Raw genomic sequence first — 20,155 nt, 5'->3', positions numbered from 1 at the left:
AACCTCTAAAAATTTTTGCCCTTTATTTAAAACATCGCCCATAGGCGAGGGCTAACTCAGATCTTAGCTCAAGACTACCATAGTCTTTCCTAGCTTAGATCAATACAACACATACGCAGCGGAATAGTATCTACTTAACCATTGGTCTAAATCCAATCTAACACTTGTCTGGTCAGATCACCTCAGCTACTGGTCAGTAAACACAACTGCCAGCTAGCTCAAAGGTCGATCCTGAACCTAGACCAAGTCATACAATCAGAGGTTCCGTTCCCCTAAGCCATTCTATCTAGATCTATGCAACATTGACTGATCATACATTTGCCACATTCCCAGAGCTTGTTAGCTCATTGTCCCAGCTGACTTAGCTGTCTTAGCTAGCTCACCCAGCTAGTTGAGCTGAACCACTTCACTTGAGGTTTGCTGCTCCGTTCCAACTGATCGAGCTGCGAGGTAGCTTTGCCCAGCTCCCCGTCCACTCGTCCAACTCCCTTATACCTGCATAAACTCTTCCCTTGGGTACTTAGTCATTCAGCCAACCCTCCCCACAGACTAAGTAACCTTTGGGAAGTCTTCAATAGTAACTGATATGCATCTGGCCCTTCTTAGCCCATGCATCATCCAATACCCGTACGCTTTGTAGAATATAATACCAAGTCCTCTCATGGACTAACCAGATCAAGTCCTCACAAAGACTAACAATGCCCATCAGATCCTAAGTCAATCAACCAACCACCCCACATGACTCAGAACTGATGAGTCTTCATACTTCCTAATCAGTCATGGAACCATGTCCCACTGAACCTGATTAGTATTGCTCTTACCACCGGTGCATCCTTTGATCAATCAGATCAGACACCTTGATCCAACCTCCAAGGATCAGGTCGTCCATCCTTGCCCATGATCAGATCACACACGGCCTGCCTTACCAACACCAAGGTTGATAACCAGCAATTCCTTATGATCAATATCATAAGTGACAATATGTTCCAGCACACAAACATATGATCAGATATCCTAACACAAGGATCTGACCCCAATATGCCCTCAGGTGCAATTTCGACTGCAAGCAAACCTGCTCCAAAAATCAATTAAAATTCATGATAAATCATAACTAAGAGAATGGTCCAATCAGATTTCCCAGAACCGGCCTCCATCCCATAGATCTCGGCCAAGATCAGCCAAACCGGCCCAAGGGACCATCTCTAAATCAATCCCTAAAAACTCATTAGGATTCATGATAATTCATGATAAATCTTAACTAAGAGAATGGTCAAGTCAGAATTCCAAGAACCGATCTCGATCCTATGGATCTCGACCTAGAACAGCCCCACCGGCCACCTTGACCATCTCGAAATCAATCAGATAAAAATCCCCAAATACCATGATAATTCATGATAATTTACCACTAAGAGGATTCCAAAGTCAGATCGCCATAAATCCATCATGAAGTAGGAGATCCGGACTTAGCTGCCAAATTAAGGCCATGGAGGGTTCTTCTGAACCGGCCAAACCATGGTTCAGTGCTACTATGTCTAATCATCAATCTCAATCATAAGAAGAAGAAATAACATGATTAATAATCATAAAACAGAGTAAGGTGTAACTGCAGGACAAGATCAGCCCATAGTGTACCAGACTATGTCCAATGGTCTGCAGTCCCCACCTGTTACCTCATCAGGGCGTCCATGCTCCTCCTAGCACGCCTTCATCAAACCCTTATCACATACTTCCAGTATTGATAAGATCTAACCATGGTTTGTGCCCATCACTCTTTCCATGGAACTTCCATGAAACCAGTTTCTATACTGCATCCATCTTCAAGGCTGTTCATGCCTTTGAGAGTGGAGTCAAGCCTTCCCCCTTCTCTCCTAACCAATTGCGTGTGTTCCCAAGACACATAGGAAGCCTTAGACATGATCATCCATGATCAATCACCATCCAAAGGTCGTGCATCACTTCCCTCTTTGTTTCCCATGAAACTGCTTTCCACACCAATCTCCCTTTTAAGGCTGCATTGGCCCTTGGGAATGGATTCCGGCCAACTCCCTCCTTTCCTCACCATTTGCGTGTGTTCACAGGCTCCAGATAAGGCTTTGGGTGTTGTTAACAATGATCAAAACCGTTCAGAGGGTCGTTCTCAACTTCCCCCTTGATATGCCCCAAAACTGTCTCTTTATGGCCTTCACACCACCATGGGTCTTGGATTGGAAATCTGACCAACTCTCTGTATTTTTCTCTGGATTATTTGTGTTTCAGGGTGTAGAAGGAAGCCCTGGCGTGCCTGCAAAGGCACGGACTTGCCTTCCTTATATAGGAGAAGGGGTGGTTACTTCTTAACCATTGCATCCCTTCGGTATCATTTCTGGCCATTGATTTAATCAATGGTACATATTGCACCCTTTCGCCTATGGCAGTTACCACACGCCCTGGAACTGCCAAACCACTCCTGGACATGTCCAAAACTATCCCACACGGATTGCCCATGCCCCTGGCTCAATCCCAAGAGCCCACTAGCCCATCGGCACACACGGGTCACCCACATGGCCCGGCCACTGTCCAGACCCGGCCCAACTGCCCGAGACCTGAACACTCAGTCCAGCTGAGTTGAGCTGATCCCCAGCTGACCCAGCTGAGTGAGCTAGACCATCCAGTTCAGGGAGCTGACCTATACTTCAGTGAGCTACACCGAGCTGCATTACACTTCACCTAGCTGGTCGAGCTTGCTTACTGCATCGCCCAGCTGTTATACACTGTGTCCAGCTTGCTTCCTTTATCTTCTTCAATCCTTATAAGTCCCTTGGTCAATTTCCAGACCTAGAATTAGTTTTCCCATGATCCATTCTGATCACTCACTTCATCGAGCTTCACCTGGATCTTGTCCAGCTACCAGCTCGCTTGTCCAGCTCCTTTGAGCTTGTCTCCTTCTTGGATTAGCTATGCCTTAGCTTCCTGATGCCCTTAACCTTACCTTCAGGCCATGATATATTTGTCTTTAGGTCATATGACCTGACTGGTGCGTTTCCTCGCACCGCAGTCCGTCCGGACGATCCTATCCAGGATCGGGGACATGACAGTTTTGCCCAAATATGAAAGAACGAAAATATCTCTTGATTTGATCAAGGTATTGTCTCTTCTACCATCATCTAACTTCTCGGGCTTGCGCCAGGAATAAAGCATAAAATATACCGATGTATCTCCAGTCAAATCTTAGGCAGTAAGACAGGAGTGATCAAATGTCTCAAAGCAGCTATTCAGAGAAGTCTTTGAGGTAAACATTTTTTAATTTGCTAGAAGAAGAAACGTAAGAATGTTGTGGCCTACACATATAAACTTTAGAGTGTATTTCTGACCTAATTGTCTAAAATCATATGTACAGAAAATCCCACAGGTGAAGGTTGGAAGAAGACCTGGTGATGCAGAGAATCAGATCGTGTTAACCGAAAAAGCTTTACTTGAACTGAACTGAAAGTAAGCAAAACTTAAGACTGTTTCTTTTTTTAATTGTCATGCGACCTCTTTATTTTGCAATGTTTCTGACACAAAATAAACTCAAAAATGTTTGGACAGGTCAAACAATGGAATAGAAGAGATGTCTAGGGACCAATGTAACTGGGCCATCAACGGTATGATTCCTCACCAAACACAAAATAACAGTAAAGCTAAATCCAACAAGCTCCATTATTTTTCTCTGTCTTTAAGATTCATAATCATTCTGGATTTAAGCTTTGAAGCCAAAAAAACAATACAAATGAGACTAAGTTTTGTTTCCAAAACTTAACATTTTCTTTTTGCCAATGCCAACCATACCAGAAGCTCAAGTGGAATTTGCTATTCTAGTGTACATCTATTTTTTTCAGAGTGATTTAAATGTCAATGCAACAGTCGCGCCTCTCTACTATTTGGTACATTCCATTACATTAACGCAGAAATCTGCACTGGTGCCAATGCCTCACGGAGATTCCATTACACCCACGACTTAAATAAAACAGCAAGGGTAAGAAATAAGTCACACGTGCTCTTTTGGTAAGTTTACTTTGCGGCTGTTGAATGTTGAATCAAGCTATTTATGTGACATAGATCTTCTTACTGATTAACGAATGCTCTTTTATTTTCTTTCCTAGGCTACTAATCGTTTCACAGATATGGGGTGTGAACGTGCAAGCAAAGTAATTCACGCTAATTGTATGCGTGTCTCTGCATTTTCTGGTTATTTATGTAGAGTAAAAAGTCTTTATATACCTTAGCTGGTGTCCTCAGGTGTTCAAAAACCAAAATCTTATGCAGCTCCAGCCGGTGATCCTGGAATTGGTCTTGAACAGCTTGAGCTAATGTGCAAAGTTTAGAACATTGTTTCTCTTCAGTTATATGGAAACAAGGAAGCGAGTGCTATCAAAGTAAAAACCTTCAACATAGAAGGCAGTTCATATCTCAGTAGAAAGAAGAAGTCTGGTCAGAAGAAAAAAAGTGATGATGAGATAAGTAAATGGATCTGACCTTCCTACCATGTCCTAAGGTCTCGGCTGTATCTTTTCTGCCATAAGTATATCAACAAAAACCAATGTCCGTTGTCTAGCTCCCAGGAACAACATAGGAGTTAGTTTCCAGCAATGTGGCCGTCACACATGTCGTTTTTCTCCGTCGTTTGGACTTGACATAGCCTAAAAGAGAAAGAATAGAGTTTTCATGAATTATTCCTATGTTTTTCCTATTTTTGTTTTATGTTGCCTTAGTATCTCAGTTAGTTTTTTTTTTTAAATAAATAGTAAGCCTATAAATATAAAGGAAATACTCCTTTTAGTATTAGTAGATTATTTATAGATTGGGGTTGAATTCTTTATAAATATTTTATAAATGATTTTTAAACATTTTAAAATGATTTTATAATGTCAGTTTTAGTTTTTCAGAAATTTAAAGTATTTATGAAAATAATTATCTCTTAAAGATAAATTTTAATAGTGATATCAAATTTAGGGTAAAAGCAAAAATTAAAATTCTCCCATAAATCATAACATACATTTGTTTCTCCAAAAATTTTAAAAAAGGATGTTCATGTCTAATTGCAGCTTCTAATGTTTTTTCCTTCCATATATTTAAATTTATTTTTTCAAAAGAAATTTTGGTTCACACACTATTATGCGTTGTATTTAATTAGCAAACAGTTTCTCCAAAATTGTGTTTCAATTTACAGAAGTCCAACACCAAATAAGATATAGACTTATTTATTATAATGTTATCAAAATTATATTAGAACAAATTTACAAAAACAACATCTACACATTGTAAAAAGAGTTTTTTTTTTAGTTTACCCCGAGGGCATAGGTTCACCGGCCAATAATAGCCTGTTATATCATTTTTTTTAAACGTAAAATAACATGAATTTGCCAAGTTATATTATATTTTTTAAGTAAAAAGTAAAAATAAATAAATAAAATAGTACTAGCAGCAAAAAAAAATGAGTTTATTTAATATTATTAACGATGTCAGCAAAACACAAAACTCTAAATTCTAAGCATTAAATCCTAATCCTTTGGATAAACCCTAAACCCTAAATTATAAATACTAAACACTAAATCCTAAACGCCGTCAGCAAAACTCTAAACCTTAGCCCTAAGTCCTAGGGTTTAGGATTTATCCAATGATTTAGTGTTTACCCAAAGGTTTAGAGTTTACTCAAAAATTTAGGGTTTACCCAAAAGTTTATGATTTACCCAAGAATTTAAGGTTTAGTGTTTAGGGTTTAATGTATAGGATTTAGGTTTAGTGTTTTGCTGACGGTGTTAACAATGTTAAAAAAATATTTGTACTATTTTTTTTTTTAGTTTTAAAAATATAATATGACTTGGCAAAGTTTTATTATTTTTTTCCTTTTTTTTTTCAAACATTGAATATGAGGTCGCAGACTTTTATTGGTCGGTGAATAAATCATTTTTCAAAGAAATATCAAAGTACAGATAAATAATCTTTCTATATTTAAAATATTGGTTGCTAATAATAGTACGTCACTTCCAATTAATATTATTATTATTTTATTTAATAATGGATAGACAAATCTTAAATGGTTTTAGTTTTAAAACAGTTATCAATCAATAATAATAAATTCAAGTGCATTATTGAACAATTTTTTTTGTTCTGATGTGTTAACTTATATGAAATTTTAATCCCTAAAATGTTTCAAATATTATACATAAGTAAAGTTTGCCAAACATAATAAAAAAAACTAATTCAAACTATCTTCCTAATTTTACTGTGATAGTCAGGTTACTCATTTTCATTTCATATAATAGAAACTTATTTGACATTAATATAAATAAAATTTTAAAACATTAATATAAATAAAATTTTAAAACTAAATTTTCTCATTTATATAAAAGATTTACCATGAAAGTAAAAATATTAAGTTGTAATTGATCAAATAAACACAGTTAATCTAAAATTAAGATGATAGTTTACATATGATAAAATACGAAGAAAAAAAATTTCAAAAGTATATTATCCGCGCGTAGCGCAGAAAAACGATGTAGTTGAACAATAAAAAGGCAAAATAATTCTTTTAGAATGATTTTTAAGAAAATTGGTCCAAACATTCAAAAACCCGATATAAATGCCCGAATAATTAATATTTTCCTATAAATTGTCTACTATCTTTTAACGATTTTTTGAACATTGGTTTCAGTCATAGGGACAATTTAATATTGAATCTTCGAAGAACCATGATTCATAAAATTAGGACTCTTAATGTAACATGGATTAAAGGCTTGGAAAACAAAAGGCATATATCGATCGTATGCATATATATCATATTTTTTACAATAAGGAACTAAACAAGGCCTTGCTTGTTTCAAATGCAACTTTTGCGCTTCTCTGCCCTGACGATGGAAATGCCTTTTTACTTTTGTGAAATATGAATATGAATTTTCAAAACGTAACAAAAGAATGCTGTTTGCGCTAATCAAAACTTATGATTTCATTTTTCAAAACTTTTCTTTTGTTTTGACTTAGGACCATTAACAAACTTCACATTTTAGTCCTATCTACAGATAAGGTCCAGGTAGTAATCTAATAACACATTAATCAAGTTATCAAAAAGTGCATAAATTGCAAAATTGAAATCGAGAAGGATAGTAAATGTTGATAGCAACGAAATCCACAATGTCTAAGAAGCGAAAGAAAAAGTTTTACGGATACGCAAGTGGACGGTGTCTAACAGCAACAGAAAATTAAGAGTCATAAAAGTTCTCGAGTTTTTAAGTTTGCGTGCATAAGAATCTCAAAAACAGCTGATACGGTCTACAATCGACATGTCAGGAACAAGCATCATCTCTAATCAAGAGTCAGGAACAAGCATCATCTCTAATCAAGAGAAGAACCACTCCAATGTAGAAAAGAGAGAGAAAAAAACAATAACCCAAACTGTGGAAAGCAAGTATGCTTTGTCACAATTTCACAGGCTTCGATCATTTACTGTTGCAAAAGAGGCTTCAATTGTGCTGTGAAAAGGTTGGCTAATGCACCTCGTATGTCCATCTGAAAACAGAAAAAAAAAAAACTCTTACTGATTATAACAACCTTTGTCTAGATGAGACTAGAACATGTTTAATCAAAGTGGAACTTGCCTGTTCACAACAAACAAGCCTCGTGAGCAGAGGGTAGAACTCTCTCATGTGTTTCCTGAATATTTTGTTGTTCATGAAGCACATTCCTTCCAGAACCTGGCACAAGATGGCATCAGCAAATTATCCTTTTCTATCGTAGTTTATTTTATTATATATTATCTCAGCGATGTATTATCATTATATTTATTTATTACCTTGACAATCACGGGAGAACGTAGCTCAAGTACCCGGTGAACATCCATGTTCGTAGACTCCCCCAAAGAGGACTGGAGATCAGATGTTTCTTTCAGCACTTGTTCACAGAACGACACCAGCTTTTCTTCAGCTGCACCTTCGAGTTTATCTTCCGTGTCGGATGCAGCATCCCCAAGCCCAGTTGTAGTCTTATGTAAGACATCCATATATATGTTGGTTCCTTCCAGCTCTTGTCGGAGAAGGTTTAGAGGTGGCCTGTAGTATTAAACGAATTGTTGGAAGATGTGATTATAACTATAACTCAGTCCAAAGGCTTTGTTTTGTTCCTAACCTTTCCGCGGAAATGTGATTCATTCGTGTTCTGAGGTTAGAATATGAATTGTAGGAAGCAGCGAATTCTATGAAAGAGAATAAGATGTCCATGATCGCAATCTTCTGTGCTGTTTTCAAATTACTCCAGTATTTTTTCTGCAGAATTAACATCAAACACAGAAATATGCAATAATAAGAATGTATGCCCTAAGACCATACAGCATATAGCTAAGTAGAGAAGACATTTTAATACCTGGATACTGTTGATAGCACCAAGTAGTAGTAATTGTGTGATGCATTTGCCTCTAATAGTTCCAAGAGCTGGGCTCTCTTCTTCTCTGTTGTCTGGCTCTGCAGGATCCACCTGCTGCAGGAGGAAGTAGTAATTTTTGATGAATATTCCTCTGTTTATCATATTACTCGGAGAAACAAGAGAGCTATGCATGACAAGCCAGCCAAGGTGTGTGCCCGAATAATTACCTTATGTGGAGAAGAGGGTACAGACACCTCTGCAGCAGAGCTCTTTGGTTGAGATGTGAGATTCCTGAGAAAGAGATTGTCCATAAATCTTTGGCCAAAAGTCTGACTCCGCTGGATATTCAGATCATCCCCTTCCTTTTGTGACCTTCCAGATGACGACGGACGACCTTCAGGAGGGAAGGTCAAAGTCAAAAACATGGCGTTGCACAAATCTAATTGTCTTTCAACTATGCTAAAAAGTTTAAGAGGAAACCTTCAGAACCATCGTCCTTGGGCTGTATCCTAGATTCTTGAGAAGCTCCATGAATACCAACCCTTGGAGATGCCTGGGCGGAGCCTTTCCCATTATCATCCGGATTATGATCAACTCGGGGAGAATCAGTGGCATCAGCCTCTATATCTCCTGTCACAACCAGGTTCTTATTCGGATTGTCAAAACCCAAATCATTTAATAGCTCCAGCGGTTGAGTTGTGTATGATGCATCTCTAGAAACCGAAAGAAAAAGTTAGATAACAACATTTGTAGATGAAATTTTTTGTGATGAAAGATGGTGACCTTATGCTTTTCAAGAGCATATCCCAGTCGCCCTCACTAAATTGGTGACCTCCAACCTCTATAAGGTGAACCAGTGCTCCTAATGAAATTGAAACAACTGTCTGATCTGATTTCTTCGCACAGTCTAGGAGCAAGCTTAAAAGTGGAGGTAGCATAAAACAAACTTCCTGCTCCAAAGGTGAAATTCCAATGGTCAAATTTGCAGCACGCAATAATATGTTCTAACTTTGCATGTTAAGAAAAACATTTTCTGTACGGTTTCGTGTGATAAACATGACATACTGCAACAGGTGTGAAAGTTAATTGAGAAATAATGGATTGGATGCGCACAGAGAGAACAAATTAAAGTACCTTGTAGAATGTATTAAAGAGATTACAGAGAAGCTGAAGGGAATGAATGCTTGTTTCACGAAATTGAACATCCCCCGACGATACTAAGCCTTCCTTTCCAGCATGACTCACATGATCAAAAATTGGAAACAAGATGCGATGGAAGATGCTCTCCCAGAAAGGCGTGGAGAACTTTTTGCCTCTTTCATTCAGCAAATCAAACAGCACCTCCAGAGCGCAGTTTCTAACTTCAGGTCTAAAATCTGACGTGAGATCAGATAAACCAGCAAGCATCGGATACCAGTAATGCTCTGTCACATCAAAAGTTTCATCCTCATTGGTATTGACAGGCTTGAGAACACCACCCGGTATAAGTCCCTGAGCATCATCATACGCTAGACAAATGAGCAAATGTAGTTCCAGAGGGAGAACTTACAAGAAAGTGAGGGAATCTGAAGACTGAGAAATGTGAGGGAATTTGAAGACAGAGCAAAAAGTAGATAAGAACGGAAAGGAGTGTGGGATATAAGACGAAAGTTATAATTGACGAGTTACATGCTGAAATGTTAAAGCTACATTTAGCTTGAAATCATACCTCTGCAAGCCGATCCTCGCATATTCTGAGAAGGGCAATAGCTTTCAGGCTTATCCGGTCTGAAGCTTTGTTATTGGCAAATCGGATGAGACAGTTGACGCAATCCATGAAGCAGTCACCGATCACCTGGTCAAAGTGTTCCAGAATAACTGCAAACAAAACTAGTGGTTAAAAAAACTTTTATCCAAACAATGAAGTGAGAAAATACACTCAAACTATGATATAAGTTCAAGAGTTTTGTGGACAGTTTGTTACCTTGCTCCACATTCTCAAATGATTTTTCAACTATGGATTCAACATCGTCATCTGCAGCTGCTGTAAATATCATAAAAACACTCCTCCAACCCGATTTTATACTTCCAACTTTAGATTTGATCATCTACAAGAAAGAAGATTGATTAGGTGATGAAAAAATGGCTGCATACAACTGAGTAACAAAAACAAAGGAAAAATATTAATATTTAAATTAGCAAAGACCAGCAAGCAACCTGAACGATGCAGTCAACAATTAGGCTCCTTATGGTCTGACTTTGAGTATTCCGCATGATAATAACGAACGGTTTGAGAATATCATTTTGAAAGGTGAAATTGGTGAGCTCAGCACGCTCCAAATACTTCATCCCGAGCTGTCTAAGAGAATCTATGGCATACATTGCAATCTTTTCATCATGATGGCTACCAGCAGATACGAAATGTTCAGCAAGGACAGACCATATTCTTGCCCAGACCTGGTATGTCACAAAAGCAAACACAAATTAAGTCATATAGCCTAAGATACATAATCTATCAGCACTACAACATTACTTAGACAAGAGAGTCAGGAAACAGTTTTATAACAGACACCAAAACTTAGAGATAACCCAAAGTTATAACAGAATAGAGAGCAACATTAACATATTTTCCACTTGACTTTTTGATTATGTTATGGTTAAGGCTGCTCATGCTTAGCGTATCCATACTTTCAAGTTGCATGAGGTGCAAAGATTGGGTATGTGTTGTCACCTATCATATGTAACCATGCACCTAGTAGATTAGAAGACTATCAGAAGAGTACCATTCGAATACGAGCTATATTGTAGTAACTGATCTCAACGAGTTTCTGCAAGCTGAAAACCCGGGCAGGAGACTGTTTCAGTTCTTCCGCTGAAACACCACATAAAGCAGTAAAGAATTCCACAACAGATTCGCTGGGCAGCTTCACACTGTTTACAAAAACCTGTTCAGCCGGTCTCCCCGCTAATTCCTTCAATGATTGAACAACCCCATCCCTGGATATCTGGTTTGATCCATGCATTACTGTTGCAGTAATCCCAGGAGTAGAAACAATGAATTCAAGCCGAGAAACACATTCTAGAACTGCATTCCAGGTATCTTGAAGGGTATCAGGTTCTGAGTCACACAGAGCCAGTAATATCCTCAATGCTTCAACATTTTTGCTCCTCATTTCTTTCGGAGCATGCAAGAACGTGAACCTATGGACAGTTTGACGAAAAATAATCAATATGCCACAGATTTCTGTAGTTTACATAAATAGCCAATACACAACGAAACCTAAATAAATGCTCCACACTGAAACATAAAAGGCAGTATGAAATAAGTGTTGCAGGTTTACCTGACAAGCGATGTTAGAAAGGCATAGCGCATTGTATCCATTCCAAGAACAAAAGCAATATGTATGCCAGCTTTAAATCCTTCCATGCAGAGAAGAATTCTTGGTTTGTTATCACCTACTTCCATTGTAACGGAGAAAGCAGCAAGCAGAGGCCAGCCAACAGCTTCAACCATGGGCCTTATTATGTCAACTTGCTCTACAGTGTGGAAGACTCCTCTTTTCACTCCATCCTTTCGGAAAATTTCCTGTGTTTTCCTAACAATATCCTCAGTCTCAGACTTAGCATCGGCTGCTGATATTCGTTTTGGCAAACCCAGATTAAGAATACTGACAAGACCACCTTCTCCTCCTGGCCTTTGACTGTTGATTTTCCTTATGCTGCTGTCATCATCTTTGAGTTTTATCTCTTCTTTTACAATAGAATCATATATCTCTTCGAGAAGTTCAGTTGGAGCACAATCTTCGGGATCAGTTGTAGCGTTCATACGTATAAAATCAGATTTTGACATTTTAGGCCAAACCATTGGATTATGCGCATCTGTATTTAACATGATAACTGCATAGGCTAGAACATAGGCAGTATCTGCATTCTTGAAAAGACCCGGATTGTCTGCGCAATATCTACTCGAAGGAAACAGTGGAAAAGAAAATGTTAGCTATCAATGGGGAAAAAAGATAATATAGACAAATAAATATTTTCAGTTCAAGTAATAAATACCAAGCTTAATATTTGTATTTAACTCAAAAGATGATCTAAGCAGAACATATCATACCTCTCTGCAAAGTTTTCCATAATGCGATCAATTTTTTGAGCCTCTCCAGGAAGTCTGAAACCTTTGAGAAATTCACGAATAGCTGTATGAAACTTCATTTCTGAAAATTTCATTGAATCAACATAGGCATGCATAACAGCAAGAGGAAACTCCTCGTGTTGGCCCAGGTAATCGCCAATCATGACCTACACATAAGAATGGTTATCCCACCTATAAATACTGAACATAAATTCTGCACAATACGACTGTCCCACCTTCTTTAAACTCGAAGTACTTAGAAACTGAGCAACTGAAGCAGGATTCCTTTCGACCAACTTATTTGCTATTAGGTATTCTATACCCTTCACTGAATTCCTGTTGAACTGCAAAAATAATTACCAACGCGTTAGTAATGTCACTATAGTGACAACCATCAGGATATTAAACAATAATAACCTCGGAGATAGCAGCCTCCATTGTGGATTTATGAGCTTTAGCCTTCTCAAAGTTGCTTGGCACATCTTCCCTGCTTTTGGTTTCAACTGGCTCCCTAGCAGAATCAGAGTCCTCGTTTACATGTCTTGTACTATTTTCTGCCTCTCTCCTTATTTTCTCCCAATCAACAAGTGATTTAAGAACGTTCACCAGGCACTGGAAAATTTTAAGAAAACGGTTCCCCTAATTGATTATTGAATACTTCACAAGGAACCAGATCAAATAAATAAATTAATAGCAACTTAAGTAATTTATTTATGGGTGCAGGTACAAACGTGACATGACGCCTACCTGAAGGGATGAACCTTTAACTGAAGCTGTCTGCGAAGCCATGGCAGGATTGGGATCAGCACTTTGAGTACCTTGAGCAATTTTGGAGAGTGTTGTTACCTAGAAGAAAAGAAAAAGATGCAATATGAGCCCTAACTATCAGTCACATTGCTGACGTACAGTAGTTATATAAACAAGAAGAAAATGGAACACACCATGCGTTCAAACAAGTTCGGGGCCTCTAGATCACAATCGTAGTTTACATAGACATCAACAAGCATCTGAGGATCTTTACAGACTTTTTCAAGCATCCTGCAAAAAAACAAAAAACAAAAATATACATAAAAATTCACAGAAAAAGAGATAGTACACTCGTTTAAGAGATAATACAGAGCAGAATAACACTTTACCTAAGAACACCCATCTTTTGGTCATTGGGACACTCTGAGCTATCTAATGATCGTAAGACGATGATGGGGAAAAAGATACCAATTTCACCCTAAAAATGAGATTTAGGATCAGAAAATATGGTAAAAGGTAACAATCATCGCAAAGAAGAAATTCAAAACAGGAGACATCACACGCTTACTTTTAAACTATCTCTGAACCGAAGCAAAAGCACGGAGAATATACCAGATGCATACTGTCAGAAGATAAATCCTAGTTAGATACAACATTCTAAAGTGAATCCTCAAACATCTACATGAATTGGAAAATCAAACCTGAAATATGACAGAAGACTGGGAAACTGAAGCTCGTAACAACGCATATGAGAGGTACGCTTTCACTGAATCAATAAAGTGAAAGTTCTTCGTAAACGAATGACTAACTCCTTCCAGCATACCCTGCGTATTGCAAACGTATATGTTGCAGAAAAGTTGGTCAAACTTAACAACAAAAGGAACCTTCAGTGCAATGCAACATTAATAACAATGTCATCAATCCTTCTATGTTTTCAGAAACTTAGCATAAGCAAAGAGGTAAATATAGGCCTTGCACAACATTGAGGGGGGTGTATTGAATCTGAAATTTGAAGTAATTTGATTTTTAATGAGTTTGTAGATGATTGCAGGAAAATTAAAGAATTTGGTGTGATTTTTGTTAAAACACTCTAGAATCTCATCCAAAACAGTGAGATTTAGATTTTTATTTTTATAACTAAAGAACTCCCCTTAAACACTCTAGAAACAATTAAAGTACTCTAAAATCTCCAACTTAAATTTTGTTCAATAACAGTTCGGAGTGTTTTATGAAATGACAAGTTCAATAACACTGGATTTTAAAGTGTTTTTTAAAATCCATGTTTGAATAACAGTGGATTTGTCATTTTAATACAAATCACTTGAAACTCTTAGTTGAATACACCCCCTAAAGTTACGAAGATGGACAGCAACTGTTTTGAGTGTAAATACAACCTAGAACACAAGGCATGCCTCAGATATTTAGGCAGAAAGCAACAAAAAGTGCATAGAAAGAACAATCATGTCTTACAGCTCTATTTGACTACAAAATAATAAAATTTATATGATGCTCTAATGTCATGTAATGCCTTTAGTTATAAAGTTACAAGATAATGTAACTAAGTTTACCTGAAGAAGTTCAAGAGACAATATACGGGTCTTGGTTGTGACTTCATCACTATCTTCTTTCATGCCCATCTGATACAAAATTTGGAAAATATGTCACAGAAGCACCACAAATAGCTAGTCAAGGATAGAGAGATGGAACCTCAAAAATCCAACCTTGCAAAGGGTACGGAAAACTAGCAATGCATCACGCTGTCCAATACTCATGCTATCTAGCTCGATGCCCCTACGGAATTAACATGAATTCAATAAGAAGGCATGGCATTTACAAAGAGCAAACAAATCGAACCCATTATTTCCTAATCGTAACAGGTGAGTATGGGCATAATGTATGTTCGGTCACACGCAAGATTATAGGAGTAAGAGAGGCATGTGCGTAACTTGTTTAGGAAAAACTTAAATTCAAATATTGTGCAGAGTGGCATGAACAATACCGTTTTATCTTCTTGCCATCTTCAAGATGCACAGCTTTGTCAAGGGCGGCTTCTAAACCCTGACCAAAGAATTAAGAACTTCATCTCCGCAAAAACCAACAACAATATACAAGAGTTTTCTATCTATCAGGAAGACTGAAGAAACAATCCTCGAGAACTTCTTCCAGACTCACAAAATTATAATTTCTTACAAAATTCAGTCAGGAGATTCTATATAAGACCATATGAGATGCATACGTCATAAAACTATATAATGAGCGAGCGTGCGAAGACAAGTGACTACCAAATATCTCTACTTATCCAACGAAACAACGAGCATCGGTATATAAAAAACGCTACAAAACATATGCATTTCTCTTTTACTAGGAATTTAAAAAAAAAAAAATTTCAAGATTCCTTTTTATGGAAGAAACATCTGTATTTCCGTCATGGCAACTGAGAAAAGTTCGAGATATAAGTTCAAGACCAACCTTAATATCAGCACCGCCCACAAGAGTATGCAACTCTTCAACAGAAGCCAGAGTTGTGTCTTTTGCTTGAGTGAGTGCATCGCCTAATGTCATTTCTTTCTCACTTTGGTCAGCTGCAATAATTTCTTCAGTTTTAAGGCTTGAACTGTCGCCTGAAACATGTTCTTCCTGAGAAACTGAAGATGATGAGGAAACCTAAAATTGTACATTCAATTATCAGCGCATCCATACAACAGTTACTTTGTTTTCACTCAATCAATAAAACAAACGCAATACTGAGAAATTCAAATTCCTTACAATGTCAGTCTCCATTCTCCGGAATACAATGCTTATCATCTGAGTCAACATTGCTTTAGATGTTGCTTGGTTTATTGGGCTCTTGCTACATGTAAAAACTGCATTTAGTGATTACAACTGGAGTGATGAAAAAATTCAGATAAAAGGAGAGAAAGTATACCTGTTTAGAGCAATATTATAGCAAACTCGAATAACTCCCAGCAATGGTTCCCCGTGTACTGCGATCAAAACATATTATAGTAATCTAATTTGATATTTCAAGAACAATAAATAGGAAACCGGTTCAGTTATCTAAGAGTTACATAACATAGCTTTTTCTAGATCAGAGGCTTACCTTTGAACTTTCCTGAAGCAACAGCTGTAAGAAGAACCTTCAGCACTTGAAGTACAGTGCTGCATAAATTTTTCAGCTTTAAGAACTGGTGTGGCCAATCTCAAGAAGCTTTGGAAACAGAGAGGCACATACCTATCTGGTGATGAATTATCAATACAGCTGCAAACCATGTTTAGAATTTCGGTGAAAGGTGCAGAATTCTTCCCGCCATCCAAACCCGGATCCCCCTCCAAATGATCGTAGGCAATGAGTTTCTGCTTGCAACAAATAAAGAGAAAAGAACATTTACATAACATCAATAGAAGGACTGGAGATACACTACAAGACTACAGGAATCTTAGAAAAGCAAGTTTTAATGGAGCAAACAACCAGGGATGCTCAAAGAAAAAAGAAAACAAGGACATACATGAAGACAGTCCAAAGCAGCATCAAAAATCTTTAAGTTCTTCGTCTCAAATGCAAGGCGTAGAGGCTTCAGAACAAGCTCCACTTCAGCTCCCCCTAATGTGTGTCCAGCATTTGCTAAGGAAATGTTGATAGTCCCGCTTTTTGACTGGCTGGCCTGCTCGGCCACTTCACCACTCGGGACTTTTTGCGGTTCATCTGCTTCTCCTCCAGTTTTTGCACCTTCACCTTCAGCTTGTGATCTGAAGATGAAAATAAAATATAGTGGTAGTCACATGTACAAGGAAGGAAGACCGACAGAACAGGGCACCTTTACATATAAAATACGAAACTTTAAAGAGTTGGACAAATGAAACTAGAATAGCATAAAATAGGGGCTGAAATTCTGACAGAAGACTATATTTGACAAATACGGTTTGGCAAAGGGTTTTCATGATATCAAGCATGGCTAGTAGCTACCATGGTTAAAAGACAATAACACAAACATCAACAAATGATTACCTAAAATCAAAATAAAGTTTCAAAGTAAAAAAGTATTTCTGTCGAGAAAACTCAATCCACAGAAGTGACTAACTCCTGAAAGATGGGTAAAGGCCAACAAACTAGAAGAAAATGGAACGGTGGTCTGGTCATTACCTCTCATCTATGCTCGAGGATGCAGCCTGTGTAACAACCTTGGAACCATCTGTAAAATCACAAATGGGAGCTAAACAAGTTAGCAAAAGAAAAAACAAATTGAAAGTTCATAGGAAGTATACAGATCAATTGAAACCTCAGCTGGTAATAATAATAGACCACACTTCTCCTTAACCTACCGTAGAACTAAGCAACCCATCCATCATGTAACCAAACCCTGACTAGAACGTCCTTGTAAAATTAACAAATAACACGTTGCCCATTTCGTATCTTTGTCCACCGTTCACAGATACAAACTATAAGCGAGAAGTTGATCTAAAGCCTAACATCTAGCAGATAATCAATTTTCTTTTTTTTTTTTAAAAGGAGATCTGACCTTGATACGCTTGAATGGCTTTCTGGAGATCAGGAAACTTCTTGCCCCCAGATTCCTTGAGCATCGTCTCGAATGCTCGGCTCACAAATCCACCCGCCGCCATATCGTATTCGTCTTCAATAGCAAAATTTCCTGAACAATCAAACACTCGATCCAACGAAATAGAGATAGATCGTTGCAGTTACGAGGGAATCGAGAGAGAAAATGCCTGCGCTCTCTGGTTTTGATTATTCCATTGACCGAAGAGGCTTTGATCAAAGGGAGATCTGAAGCAGCGAAACGAGCCACTAGCTAGATCTATTTTCTCTTTTTCCTCTTTAAATAACCATTTCTAAGGTAATGTCCTATACTCGTATGTCACCCATTTGAACCGGGATTTTTAAGCTTTATTTATTCCGGTTTCTTTGTCTTTTGTTTAATAACTTAGGCTGTAATCCTACTATATAAAAGGGACTAAATTCAAGGCTTTTGAGACTATCCACCTCAGCCAAAATATTCTCATCTAAAAAGAATTAAAAATAAATATCATTTAGAAAATAATTAACTAACATACAACTTTTGATATTTCTAGAAATTTCAAATTTGTAACTGCTAATTTATTAATAGAATCATATATCTATATTGAATTATGTTATATTTTAATAGTTAGACTTTAAGGGTAAATAAATTATTAATTTATAATATATATAATTTATAACATTATATTGTAGTTATAAATAAAGAGAAAATAACCGGGAAGGATGAAGAAGCTCATGTAAAATTATGTAATTAAAATGGTAAAATGGTGAGTATGATGAGGTGAATCTAAGAAAATTTGTTGTACAAATTATGGTGCTTTATTCGTTCACTATAATGATTTAAAATAAAATATATATTCACATATATTTGTTTTTTTTTTTTGGTAAGATGTTAAGATTATTATTTTCTAAAAGGTTACACTGTTGTTTTTAAACAACTTATTACAGCAAGGAAACAAAAACAACCAACAACAACTCAAGGTAAAAAAAACCTTAAGGAAGTCTTATACAAGAAATATAAAAAGAAGTAGAGAAGATGAGAAAGAAGAACTTACCGGGTAAGAGAGGAGACGGTCACGCATCATACGGTCGAAAGAGGCAAGGATGACTGATGAAGGTGAGGAGACATGACTGAAAGTAGAGCTTGATGACTGGAGTAGCATGTGCATCTACGTTGACGCGAGGTTGATTGATCTAGGCTGCAACAGAGTGTAGATCAGCCGGAGGAGAAATCCAAACTTCAGCAACAAAAGGCTCCCATATCAAGCGAGAGAAAGAGCACTCAAAGAAAAGATGATGGTGAGTTTCTATTTCCAGATTACAAAGGGCGCACGTTCCTGAGACATTTAATCCCCAACGCCTCAACAGTGGCGGACGTAGTAAGAGCGGTACGGGGGCATGTGCCCCCATCTAATTTTTCAATTTCTTTGAGTAATTAATCTTAATAAATGACAGTGCCCCCTATTGAATTATAAAATATAGTGAAAAGTGTTATGTGCCCCCGATTAAATCCAGTTCTAGATCCGCCCCTGCGCCTCAAGCGATCCTTGGTTGGCAGTCTTCTCCGCAAAGCCAGCCATGATATAAACACATTACGTGGAATATGTTCCTTGAACCAAATATTCTTGTGCCAATATGTATTATTGATAGTGTTTATATTCTTTTCTGACATTAGTATCCATATTTTTTGACAAACTGATCCAAAGAGATTAGTTTGTGGAGCTAACCAAACGAGGATTATAGTGTTTACTTTGGAAAAAGTAATAGGTTGAATGATAGATGGCGTGCGTGCCCTTTCACATGGAAATCTGCACATATATTAAAATTGTAAGTTTTGAATCATAGAGAAAATATAGTGTATATGACTGAAGTTGGTACATTCCGAAACTAAAGATGGCTGAAATTCTTCTTTGTCAAAATGCATAGATGTGAATCTTATATGAATAGAGTTCTACATTGCTTATAGCAGTGTAATAAACTCCGTGTGTAAAGGAGAAAAAATGTTATATAAGTGAAAACAAAAATTATGATTTTTTTCTTGTGCCTATAGGCTCTTCGCAATTTGAAGAAGAAAGAACATATTGTGTGAAAATCTTTGGCTTGGTCAAATTTTATCCAGTTGTTTATAAAACTGTTGTTATCTGATTCATGTAATTTTTCAGTATTGATTTAAAAGCCCAAAAAACCTATCTATACTGACTTTTTATATTTTTTCTGTGATTTGAATTTAAAAATAGATAAAACTTTCGATAAGTTATGTAAACTCAGAACAAGTATTTAGCTTTAGAAAGCATTTACATGTTTCAAACTTATAATATATACATATATAATGTTTAAAATTATGCATATAAAACCTGTGTAAAATGTGTCTGAATATGTTTCTCTTCTTT

General features: G+C 37.1%; 1 protein-coding gene across 2 annotated transcripts; it reads right to left on the bottom strand.

Moving 5' to 3' along the window:
- Positions 1–7,201: 7,201 nt before the first annotated feature.
- On the bottom strand, positions 7,202–18,156 carry LOC106366350 (brefeldin A-inhibited guanine nucleotide-exchange protein 5). 2 transcript variants are annotated; one of them, XM_013805948.3, is made up of 33 exons: positions 17,749–18,156; positions 17,373–17,421; positions 16,738–16,978; positions 16,464–16,585; positions 16,332–16,390; positions 16,158–16,215; positions 15,998–16,082; positions 15,701–15,895; positions 15,231–15,289; positions 14,953–15,022; positions 14,800–14,868; positions 13,933–14,055; positions 13,800–13,853; positions 13,621–13,709; positions 13,426–13,522; positions 13,232–13,330; positions 12,902–13,096; positions 12,721–12,828; positions 12,467–12,651; positions 11,694–12,314; positions 11,136–11,553; positions 10,570–10,809; positions 10,337–10,460; positions 10,082–10,230; positions 9,508–9,864; positions 9,157–9,323; positions 8,854–9,086; positions 8,601–8,767; positions 8,374–8,487; positions 8,140–8,276; positions 7,808–8,063; positions 7,614–7,709; positions 7,202–7,524 (listed from the first exon to the last, which is right to left on the bottom strand). In XM_013805948.3, exons 1-33 carry the CDS (start codon positions 17,849–17,851, stop codon positions 7,459–7,461), a joined length of 5,205 nt encoding a protein of 1,734 aa, XP_013661402.2. In that variant the 5' UTR covers positions 17,852–18,156; the 3' UTR covers positions 7,202–7,458. The 2 variants fall into 2 exon arrangements, with proteins under 2 accessions (XP_013661402.2, XP_048605288.1); XM_048749331.1 differs by having other exon boundaries at positions 8,374–8,484.
- Between the last annotated feature and the right edge of the window lie 1,999 nt (positions 18,157–20,155).

Source organism: Brassica napus, chromosome C3, assembly GCF_020379485.1.
Source record: "Brassica napus cultivar Da-Ae chromosome C3, Da-Ae, whole genome shotgun sequence".
NCBI classification, from domain to species: Eukaryota; Viridiplantae; Streptophyta; class Magnoliopsida; order Brassicales; family Brassicaceae; genus Brassica; species Brassica napus.
This window is presented reverse-complemented; position numbering and strand designations above follow the sequence as displayed.

Coding starts and splice junctions, on each gene's coding strand:
- LOC106366350 (XM_013805948.3), bottom strand. CDS start 17,851: ATGGCGGCGGGTGGATTTGTGAGCCGAGCATTCGAGACGATGCTCAAG. Junction 8,768..8,853: donor CAAGGACGATGGTTCTGAAG/GTTTCCTCTTAA, acceptor TCCCTCCTGAAG/GTCGTCCGTCGTCATCTGGA. Junction 8,488..8,600: donor TACCCTCTTCTCCACATAAG/GTAATTATTCGG, acceptor TTCCTCCTGCAG/CAGGTGGATCCTGCAGAGCC.